The sequence below is a fragment of the Bombus affinis genome, chromosome 8 (genome assembly GCF_024516045.1).
Source record: "Bombus affinis isolate iyBomAffi1 chromosome 8, iyBomAffi1.2, whole genome shotgun sequence".
Taxonomy (NCBI): Eukaryota; Metazoa; Arthropoda; class Insecta; order Hymenoptera; family Apidae; genus Bombus; species Bombus affinis.
In genome coordinates this window covers 15553807-15565584 of record NC_066351.1, presented here as the reverse complement: position 1 = coordinate 15565584, position 11778 = coordinate 15553807, and the positions used below count along the sequence as shown (strand labels likewise).

Genomic DNA, 11778 nt, shown 5'->3' with positions numbered 1-11778 from the left:
ATCGACTAGCATATCTATAATATCTAGTTCTACGATTTACATAATTTATACAATTGTTCCATTTTCTTCCTTTTGCCGTGTAGAATCTGTGGAAGAGAAGCAAAAGACAGCTCTTCAGAAATGGCAGGACTTTGAAGACAAATTGGAAACGCATACAAAATGGTTCAGCACGATGGAAGCTGCCTTCAGAGACCAACAATTACAACCTACTTTGCAGGACAAGGAGGCTCGTTTGAAAGCTTTGAAAGAGAAGCGTGACGCCATATTAAAGGAGGAATCGAATATAGACGAGTTCGTTGACAAGTCCCATAGTCTACTACATGCGAGCGGCGTTGAACGTATCAAACCCATGATCTCGCAAATTAGCAATAGGTAAAACTGTTCAGCCAAGAATCGAAATCCTTCATTGTCGCTAAATCTAGATCTTTACCTATATATATTTATTTTTACGAAAAGATGAAATCGAGATTTTCAATGAAATTGTTCAAATGGAAATTTCAGATACCAACTATTGCACGGGCTTAGCAAAGAAGTAGTGACAAGATGTCAGAGTATCCTAGACGATCATCGGGCTTATGAAGAGAAACTGAAGGTTGTGGATGCGTGGCTGACTCAATTGGAACAAAGTTTAGCCAGTCTGAAGAAAGACGAGGCAGGCGGAAATCTCGAAGAGAGAGTTTCTCGTTTACAGATATTGTTAGCTGAGAAAGAGCAAGGTGAACATCGATTGGGAAGCTTGATATCGTTTGGGGAGAGGATCCTTGCTGACACATCTGCCCAGGGAAGGGAACTTATTCGTCACGAACTAAGGCAGGCCCGAGAACGATGGGATAAATTTGTAGAAGGCATAGATGAGCAACAGAAGAAACAGGATGCTCAGTCTTTGCAATGGACCAATTATCAGGAAACTTTGCAACAGATTTTGGCTTGGTTAGACACTATGGAGAGATCTGTGAAACAGGACTCGACGATCACATGGTCTTCTCTTCAGGAAATTAAATCCAAGTTGTTGAAGAGCAAGGTGCTTTTAGTTGTTTTCTCGTTTTGTTTTAGAGGTGAAAAAGGTAAGTCTTGTTATCGATAATAAAATGTTGTTATCTCTTATAGGCAATGCACCAGGAAATTCTGGCGTACAAACGCATCATCGAGGGTGTCTCTGAAAAGGCAAATGCACTGACGTATGCAGTCCAAGCGCCATCAGACGCCCAACAGAAAGCTGCTTCGGTTTCTGGAAGATACGAGGACTTGGTTGAGATGTCACAAAAGAATATAGTCAACCTAGAGACTCTTCTAGACACTTTCCAACAATTTTACGATCTTCAGAAATCCTATCAAGACTATCAGAAACAACAATGGGAACAATTGACCAATTACAGCGATTACACGGGCAACAAAGCTGCCCTTCAAGCTCAGCTGGCCAAGATCATGGAGCTTCAAGATGGCCAGAGGGAAGGAGAATTAAAATTGGATATTCTTAGCGAACACGTGGCTCAGAGTGCATCCAACTTATCGCCTAGATCGTTGGAATCTATGGAAAGAGACCTGGCTTCGTTGAGGCAAGATTTATTTGATTAATTTATCCTTAACTGTATTCGATTCGAATGAGATTAAACGAGTTAAAATTTCTTGGTAAAATGAATATTTATGTTACAGATTCGAGCATAAGAAATTCGCCATTACAGTAAACGACATTATTCGATGCATCGAGGAGAGGATCCAGCAATGGAGCGAGTACGAAAATTCTTTGGAACGTTTGTTAGCTTGGTTGGCGGATGCGGAGTCGTCTTTGAAGAATTACTCCCTAAAGAACTCTCTTGAAGAGAAACAAGAACAACTCGAGAAATACCAGGTAATATTTCATAATCTAAAGTAGAGACCACAGTTGTATCTTGCAACACCATACAGGGTTACATCTGTAAGGGCAGATTATTTTAATTAAAAGATTAGTTCAACGTTTCGTTGAAAAATTAACTTTCATTGCGCAAAGTCACACTACGAACGCGATCTGTTTCTTTTTACGAATAACGCGCGAACGGTGCGGAGATTTTTTTTATTTTTAATCAAGAAGAGGAAAAGATACGAGAGAGATGAAGTGGTATACAGGATGAGGCATTGTATTTTGGAAAACTTTCTTAGGCACTGCAAAAAACCGCCTTATCGTGGGACACGGAAGTGACGGAACTGGTGGCCCTAGGAGACCACCTGGACCAAGTAAGAGAAACATCGAAAAAATTTGTTCGATCAGGGTTGTGAACGCTTTTTTGTCAATTGGTCTCTCGTTACTGTCTCCTTCTCTTTTTCTTCTTCTTCTTTCTCTCTATATTCTAATCGTTCTTTTTGCTTTTTTTCTCTCTTTCTTTTTCTTCTCTTCTTTTCTCAACGATTTAGTTTAGTGTGATGTAAATCGAAAATATTACATATATAAACATATATGTATGTATATCGAAAATGATTTTATAAGAGCATTGGGGTAAGTTTCAAGAACTCGATACACTGTACACTCACTTTTCACACTATGATACTTACACTTGTCTTCTCTTAAACGTCTTACGAGTAGATACTTTAACACACATAAATTTTCTATGATCTTCTTATCCAGTGTTTTACTTCGATGCATGCAAACGTGTTGTTTTGAGTACGTTTGATCGAAGAATCGTGTTTCCAAGCCCCTACATTGCGTTGTCATGGCACGCGAAAAAATCCATGACTAGTTGATTGAATTCACATTAACCATCTGTACATGAACATACCCAAACATACAAACAAACATGCGTGTTACCTCTGTGAGTTCAAAGTAGTTTCAGAAAGACAGGAAGCTACCTAATCAGTACACACGTTTTAATTAGTTTGTTCGATAAAGTACACGAAATTTAAAGATAAAAGCTTCCTATATGAAATATCGTGGCATTCCAATGAGATTTCTGTTCCATAGATGTTGATCGTGAATCTCCGGCAGAACGAGGCCGAGTTTGACAAGATGAGCGACGAATCTTCCGAATTGATGCAAATTAGCGGGGAAACGAGGTTCTCAGCCAACGTTCAGCAGATCACCTCGCGTTTCCAATCTATTCAAGCGACTGCTAAGGTGAATATGAAAAATTACATGTTAAGACTCATAATTATAAGGTAACATTTATCTTTAAACATAAGTTATACAAACGATAATTCAATTATTGATCAATAATTTTGCTAGAAACTTTTAAGTCTTTTACAAGTTCATGCGAGGGACGTATAATTATTTTATAAAGTCTATAATTTCGATAAGTAGTTCTATAATCTGTGCGATTAAAATTCTGTGAATAATCTATGAACAATTTAAAAATTCTAATTCGTCTATCCGTCGTAATTTCATAGAAATTCTTGGAGCAACGAATTATTTAATTAGAAATTCTGATTTATCGAGAAAAAAATATCATCTAATTTAATCAAACATATTCATCATTCATTCTATTCTCAAACATTTTTCACTGTTCTAAGAATATTCTAACGCTTTCACGATAATTGTGTATTATATCGCTCAAATTTAAAGCTGGCAATTCTTTAAAAAATCACAGGAATTGGTAAAGAAATGCGAACAAGCAGTGGCAGACCACGCAGCCTATCTGGAGCGCTACAAACAATGTTCAGAATGGCTAGCAAACACCAGAACTACTTATCAATCCATCAAAGACGATCTCAGCGGTACTCTTCAAGAGCTAACCTCGAACGTGGCAACGCTGAAGGATCTTCTAACTCGTCAATCTTCGGCAACCCTTTTAATAAACAACACCGTGGAAGCTGGAGAACGTCTATACTACACCACAGGCATGGACGGCAGAGAGATCGTTCGTCAACAATTGTTAGATCTTCAACAAGCCTTCGAAGAACTGTACGACAGCATCGCGTCGACCGAACGAGAGTTGCAATCAAAGATCTCACGTTGGTCCGGATTCGACGAGTCCAACGAGTCGTTCGACAACTGGCTGAAGACTGTCGAGACTCAGCTAAAACCAGAAATCGAATTAAAAACCACACTGGACGAGAAACGAGCTCAGTTGCAAATCTATCGTTCGTTCTTGCACGATATTCAGTCTCATCAACAAGATTTACTCGATCTTCGCGATAAAGCTGATAATTTACCGGACTCTACTGACAAAATACATCAGACGTTGAAGAAACTGAACGAAAGGCACGCTACAGTGTTGAAACGAGCTGCTGCGTTCGTTGAAAAGTACGAAGGCATAGTCAGCGATCACCAACAGTACAGCAAGGCTGTGCTCGATACTCACGAGTGGTTGGACGCGACGCACAATGCAGTTATTCTTTGGGGTGACACGGAATTAGAACGAGTGTCCCTTCACACGAACCTGGATCGACTGAAGAATTTATTGCAGAGTTTACCAGAAGACAAACCAAGAGTTCAACAGATAAGAATCCTCGGGGAAAAGGTGATTCCAGGAACCTTGGAATCTGGTCAGATTAACATTCGTTCGCAGATAGACTCCTCGCAGCAAGAATGGGAAAGTTTGGTCACTGCTGTCAAGTCCACTATAGAGAGTCTAGAAAACAAGCTTCAACAGTGGAACGAGTTCGAAACATCGAAAGAACGATGCCTCGCCTGGATGAGAGAAACTGACACCAAACTTCACGCGGTAGACTTGAAGGCTACCTTGCAAGAAAAGAAGGACCAATTGGAGCTTCTGCGCACACTCCAAGGACAAGTTCGCGCGAAAGAACTGGAAATAGATGCTGTCTCTGAGAAAGCTCAACAGCTTCACAAGAATATCACGTCTCGTACCACACATATGTCAGAGTTAAGCATCAAGTACCAACAGATATCGAACAAAGTGAAAGATCTGAACAGTCGTTGGCACCAATACGTGACCACTCATCAAGAATTCGACAATCAAGTGGCAGAGTGCACCAGATGGTTGGATGACATTAGGAAGAAGCTAGCTTACTGCTCTGACCTGGGCGCATCCTCTCAGAAAGATTTAGAGAACAAGATGGAAGTAATTCAAGATCTATTGTTGTACAAGGAAGATGGATTCGCCAAGGTTCAAGGGATCGTAGAACTAGCTCAAGCTGTCTTAGCAAATACAGCACCAACTGGACACAAGGCTATCAACGATGCTGTTGGAAAATTACAGGAACAATGGAGCGCACTAGCCTCGAAGATGTTGGAGACTAAGACCAACTTAGATGACTCTATCAATAAGTGGGCTGGTCTTCTAGAACAGATACAATCGATGAATAAAACTGTTGATTATATGCAGTCTGCTTTGAACGAATTCTTGCCATTCCAAACGACAATGTCTGAAAAGAGGTGTCAGTTGGAGCGTATCAAGGCCTTGGAAGAGAAAGTTCGATGCGAGAATATCGAAGTGGATAGTCTGAAGATCAAGGTGGCTGAAATGATCGCCAGTGGTCCTCAAGGTCTGGCTGCCTCCCAGGCACAGAGCATCTTGAACAGATTCGACACGTTGTTCGAGAAGATTAAATCGTTGTTAACCGAGCGAGAAGAACAATATAAGGATCACAGATTGTACAAAGAAGCGCACGATGATATTATCAATTGGTTGAGTCGAGCTCGTGAAAAGATTCCATCGATGAAACAGAGGCCATTAAGCGATAAATTGGCTATTGAAAATGCTGTGGCTCCATTGGAGAGTTTGTTGAATAAAAAGGCTCAGGGTGAACTCTTGGTGGAACATCTTCAGCATACTGGCAAGGTCGTCTGCGCGAGTACGAGTCCTCAGGGCCAGGAGATTATAATGAACGAGGTGAAAGCTCTGACTCAGAGTTTCGAAGAGCTTTTCAGAGGTAAGTCTATTAAGGGATTTTCAAAAGATTCGAAGATTTTGAAAAATTCGAGAATTTTCAGAGTTTGGTATCACAGAGTTTAATCTTAGAATCTAAGTTTTGGTGTACCAACTGATTTTTCATGAAGCCAGTTGCAATGCTGACGAATCTACAGAACTATTACATTCAATCATTTTCCATCGAATCATATTTTCTATCGTTGGACAATTTTTTACATTCGAAAACATTTTTCATATTTAATTCTTGTTCCAATTATATTTCAATGATTGTTTTTAGAAACTAAAGCGAGATTGAAATATTAAGAATTCTAAGACCGTAGCATGACACTGAAAATTTCCATGTTACATCAAGGACGATTTATCTTTTCCAATTTCACAGAGATCAAGCAACAAAAGGATCAATTGGAACAAACCGTGAGTCAATGGAGAGATTACAAGGACGAATACGAGCGAATAAGCGATTGGTTACAGCAGTTCGACATCCTGATAAAGGCGCAGAAGAATTCTCTCTTGTCAAACGTAGCAGGGAAAAAGAAACAAGTACAAGAAGTAAAAGAAATACTGGAAAACCTATTAAAGAGACAAGAACAAATCGATAAATTCAACAAGACTGCATCCAGTCTTCTTTCGTCTAACCTGGACACCTACATAAACAACCAACTTCGTCACTTAAACTCTCGCTATCAGGTTCAAGTGAATCTCGCCAAAGACGTTCTGAACAAAGTCGAAACTAACTTGGCTCAGCACGAAGAATACGTAGCTAATTTGGCCAAGACTTGCGCCTGGATCGAAAACGCGAAGCAAATCATTCGCAAGGGGACCGAAGCAGCGTCCACTAGCAGTCGAGAAGAATTACAGAACAGATTAGACAACATTCAAGAATTATTAAGAAAACGCGAGGAAGGACAAAACTTGGTGCATCTGACAGTAAACTGTGGAGAGAAAGTAATGAGAAATACCCGATCAGATGGTCGCGAAGAGATAAACATTCAATTAAAGGAGATACAAAATGCGTGGGAGAGACTAGTGAAGAAGATTTCGACGACCAAAGTGCGTTTAGAGACGAGTCTGCTTCAATGGGCGGATTATAGTTCGTCGTATTTGCAATTGCAACAATGGATCAACGACAGGGAAGCTAAATTGCAACAAGTCTGTGAACAAAAGGTGTCGAAAGCTAGGAAAGGTCTGGCTGGCTTGAGTTCCTTGGCTATTGGAGAAAGGAAGGCGAATCTTAGACAGACGAACAGTATAGTTCAGGATATAGTGGCGTTCGAGCCGATGATTCAATCGGTTACCACGAAGGCTGAGGATCTTCGACAGGCCACACCAGCCACGGAAATTTCAATAAAATACGAAACTTTGAGCAAACAAGCGCAGGAGTTGTACGCGAAACAAAAAGAAACCGTGGAACAACATCAGGCGTTTATCGATAGTGGAAACGAATTTATTCAGTGGATAAGAGCGGCTAAGGAGAGACTTGGGAAATGTTCAGAACCTACTGGGGATAAGGAATCGTTGGCGAATAAGATTACGCAGTTGAAAGTACTGCAAAGCGAGCTGCCAGAGGGCCAGAAGAAATTGCAACATGCTTTGGAACAAGGGAACGCGGCGTGTCAGATCGCCGACGAGGAGGACAAGGAGATCATCGAGGAGGAAGTTGCGATGCTGCAGGAAGAGTACGATAGCTACGTGTAAGTTTCGCGATCTGTTTCGGACTTTTAGAATTTTTTATATTTTTATGACGCACTTTCAATCGCATCATATGTGTTCCATAATTTTCTTAATATATTTCTTGCATTTTGCTTTTTTCTTATCTTTATCGATATCGTTGACGTTGATAATAAATAACAAGTTCGACAATTCAATAATCAGAAATCAGAAACTCACTGATTAAATGCCCAATCCAGAATGAATTATTTAAATACCAAAGTTCTGTATCTCTTTTAACAGAGACTCGTTGAACAACACGAAGAGTTTACTGGAAGTAGGAATAGTGAAATGGACGGAGTACGAGGATCAATTTTCAGAAGCTACCGAATGGCTCACGCAGACCGAGCAACTGGTGCAATCGTTCAACAAACTTCAAGATAGTTTGGAGGAAAAGAAGAATGTTCTTGAACAATTCCAGGTCCATTTACAGACATTGTTCGACTGGCAAAGAGAACTTGATCGACTGAACATGAAGGCTCAGATGTTATTGGAAACTTGTGCAGACACCAGAATCTCGAACGCTATCACCCAATTGACGACCAAGTATAACGCGCTTCTATCTTTGGCTAAAGAAATAATGAGACGTCTGGAACTACATTATCAGGTATATGCCATTACTCAGCTTAGAGTGTTAGAGATGCTTAAAAGATTAGGATAAAATAAAAGTGTATAATATCAAATTATTCGTATTCTCAAATAATTTTATTCTGCATTACCTTGTACTGCAGTCTACATTCTTCGCTATTACTTTTTAATATAAGCTTCTGTAGTAACCTTGAAGTTACTTGCTCATACGACACTTTTTTCTACGGTTCGGTATTCGATAGATTTTCAAGCTAATTATCAAGAAAACTTTTTATTATTTTTTAATAAAAATCGAAACTTCAATATCCAAGCTGTATATTAAAATTCACTATGCTATCTTTCCAAAAACACAACGGATTAATTATAATCTTATTTGATACCGTAACTGCTATCATATAACCCCAAGGATAGTGGAATCAAAATTCCCAAATAATTCTCCGTATCTTTTCGTCTACAGGAACATCAGCAGCACAATACGCTGTACCAAGAATGTCAAGATTGGATCGAACGAACGCGTGACAAACTGAGCGAATGTAAGGAGATTCCAAGCACTTTAACCGAGGTGAACAATAAGCTGCATACTTGCAAGGCCATCAGACAAACCTTGGAACAAGGCCAGAACAAGCTGCGTTATGCTCTCGAACTAAAGGAGAAGGTGATTATGAACACAGAGCAAAATGGTGCGGCAAAGATTCAAGAAGACACGGAAAACCTCAAGACAGAATTCGAGAAATTGTTGGTCAACGTGGAAGACATAAGACAGAAGCTTGCCGCAAGAGCAAGCGCGTTGGAAGAATTGAACAAAATTCATCGACTCACTACCGATTGGATCGATGAGATCGAGGGCAAGATTCAGCCGGGTGAGATGTACAAGAACGATCTCAGTGAAAAACGGGCGGTGTTGGAAAAGTATAAGACGGTTCAGAGGGATATTCAAGGCCATGGTGAAACCGTAGATCGATTGAAGGCTCGTTTGGCCGAAGATTCTAGCATACCCGTTGGCCCTTATCAATCTACCATCGCAAAGTACGACGAATTGACTAAGCTGATCGCTGAAAAAATTCGAGTATGTATTTGTTAAATGTATTAAAAATTAACTATTATTATAAATATTAATTAAATGTATTAAATCGATTAAATCTTGGATCTTATTTCGAAGTTTAAATGGAAAAATACAAGAATTTTCCTCGATTTAATCGAATCTCGTAACTAACAGATGGAGAATATTAATATAAACGCGTAATCGAAATTACAATCAATCTTTCACATATATCTGCGTATAAATATACCATGAACTTTCTTGTTGCTGCTTTTAGAATTTAGAAGAGCAGGTGAACGATCACGAGAAGCTGCAACAAGCTCATAACGAAGCCGCGGATTGGGTTCGTCACACGAAACTGGAACTTCAGCAAAACTGCGACACCCACGGCGAAAAGGAGCGGATCATCGAACGGGAGAACAAAGTGAATCAGATCATCGCTTCCCTTCCCAAAGGAGAAAACCTGATCTCGAAAGTTATTCAATTGAGCGACGGAGTGATCGCCAGCACAGGTCCCGAAGGTCAAGAAGCTATCAAACAGGACGTGAAACAGCTGCAGGCAAATTGGAAATCTCTGCAAGCGCAGTGTCACGAGTCCCAGAAGACTTTGTCCAACTGTATTTCCAGCTGGTCTCAATTTACAACCGCGTTGGACAGCATGAAACGATGGATAGATCATTTCCAGAAGAAGGTGAACGACGAGCAATCGAAAGAGAATAAAACCCCGGAGGATTTAATTCGATGCAAAAGTCTCGTGGAAGAAGCCGTTCAACAGAAGCCTGTTTTGGAAGATTTGAACGACAAGTGCGAAGCTTTGCTGGAAATGAGCGCTTGTAGTTGGGCTCGTGACAAGACCGTGCAATTGCAGTCGGCTTACACGTCTTTGTTGACGGATATGCAAGGACTGGTTTCCAGGGTGGAGAAGAATTTATCGGATCATACCGAGTTCTTGAAGGCGAAGAAGGAAATGGAAGACTGGCTGCGTATTGCTCGAGGATCCGTGCAGGATTGCATGGGTGTTGGGGATGCTGAATGGGCCAAGGATAAATTGGAAACCATCAAGGTGTGTTATCGATAGATTTTTATGCTCGCAAAATTTACAGATGCACAGAATGCAGGTAATACGTAATATTTAAATAGCCAAAACTAAGTTCTCGTTATTCTTAATAGAAGTTTCTCTCGTTTTTAATAGAAGAAATCTTTCCTTAGTTGAATTAAAATATGGATTTATCGTTGTTGATTTTTCAAAAAATTAAAAGATTCAGAAAATTTAACAGATTTTCAAGAATATTAAATTGTTTTTGTTTTCCCTGTATCTGATCTTTCTGTGTCTATAGATCGTCGCAACAAGAATCACGGAGGGTCAACATCTACTTTCAACATTACAAAACGCGTACGCGAAAGCCATAGACACAGCAGTGCCAGAGCAACAAGACCAACTAAGATCAGACATGGCGGGACTTCTTTCCAGCTGGGAGCAACTGAGCATCGATTTGAACACGGTTCAAGCTCAGCTTAAATCTCTGTTACACCGTTGGGATGATCACACGGAAGCTCACGGGAAGATGAAACGTTGGTTGGAAGAGACCGAGAACAGTATGCAGGAACTTCCAGACACGAAGGGAGAATTCGGTGATATGAAAACGATGCTGGAACGTTACAAGCACATCCAAGAGGAAGTTCGCGGCAAGAAAACCGAATTAGATCATCTGTTGGAAGAAGCTGGCGAACTGTCCAAACTGGCGAAAAAGAACACGCCTCTGGATCGTACGAGAGAATTATCGAAACGTTGGCAGAATCTGAGCGAGAACGTCGACGAAAGAAAGAGATTGATAGAAAATGAAATTGAGGAATACAACGCTTATCATGCAGCCTTGCAAGAGACTGAGAAATGGCTGCTGCAAATTTCTTTTCAATTAATGGCCCACAATTCACTGTACATCACGAACAAAGAGCAAACGGTATCGCAAATTAAACAGCACGAAACTCTGCTCGCAGAAATCGAAAATTACACAAGTGTGCTGGATGATTTGAAATTGAAAGGAAATGGACAGATCGGTCGATACGTGGCTGCCAATCCTGAGATAAAAACAGTCATCGAAACGCAACTTCAAAATGTTCAAGAGAGCTACAATTCTCTATTGAATACCGCGTTGCAGATTAAGAAACGATTGGCGGAATCGTTGGTCAAATTCCAGGAATATGAGAACACTTTGGAGAGTATTATGAAGAATCTGGATGCGTATGAGCCGGAAATAGCGCAAGAGATGGAGGCACCTTTGGATACTCTCGATATTGCGAAGCAGAGATTCGAAAATGCGCGCACCTTGCATAATAAGTTACAAGGCGAGAAAACGAGGCTTGCTCTGGCTGTCGAAGCTTGCGAAGCCGCGGTGGCTTGCGTCTCGAGACCCGGAAGTCCTCTGGATGCGCCGCCTGTGCAGATTCCCCCGAGAGAAGTGGAAGTTAGGAACAAACTGGAGGAACTGATCGACCAGGTATCGTATTCTTTTTAACTTTTTAATTTTTTAAATTTTTTATACGCATATTTTCGTATCAAACCTTTCGAACTTTTGCACGATAACTTTCTTTTCGTCTTCATTAAAGATTTCTATTAAAAATATTTGTATTAGCGAAAACGAA

General features: G+C 40.4%; 1 protein-coding gene across 2 annotated transcripts in view; it reads left to right on the top strand.

Annotated features, from left to right (window-relative positions):
- LOC126919715 (muscle-specific protein 300 kDa) overlaps positions 1–11778 on the top strand; it is a 61345-nt gene that overhangs the window by 31241 nt on the left and 18326 nt on the right. The window contains exons 16-27 of one of the 2 annotated variants that reach the window (XM_050729231.1): positions 84–372; positions 502–1021; positions 1108–1556; positions 1654–1849; positions 2137–2211; positions 2933–3085; positions 3555–5802; positions 6181–7492; positions 7752–8115; positions 8554–9162; positions 9413–10198; positions 10473–11633. In XM_050729231.1, coding sequence (XP_050585188.1) covers positions 84–372; positions 502–1021; positions 1108–1556; positions 1654–1849; positions 2137–2211; positions 2933–3085; positions 3555–5802; positions 6181–7492; positions 7752–8115; positions 8554–9162; positions 9413–10198; positions 10473–11633 — 8162 coding nt within the window. The remainder of the gene's footprint in view (positions 1–83; positions 373–501; positions 1022–1107; positions 1557–1653; positions 1850–2136; positions 2212–2932; positions 3086–3554; positions 5803–6180; positions 7493–7751; positions 8116–8553; positions 9163–9412; positions 10199–10472; positions 11634–11778) is intronic. The other variant, XM_050729232.1, reaches the window with a different exon arrangement.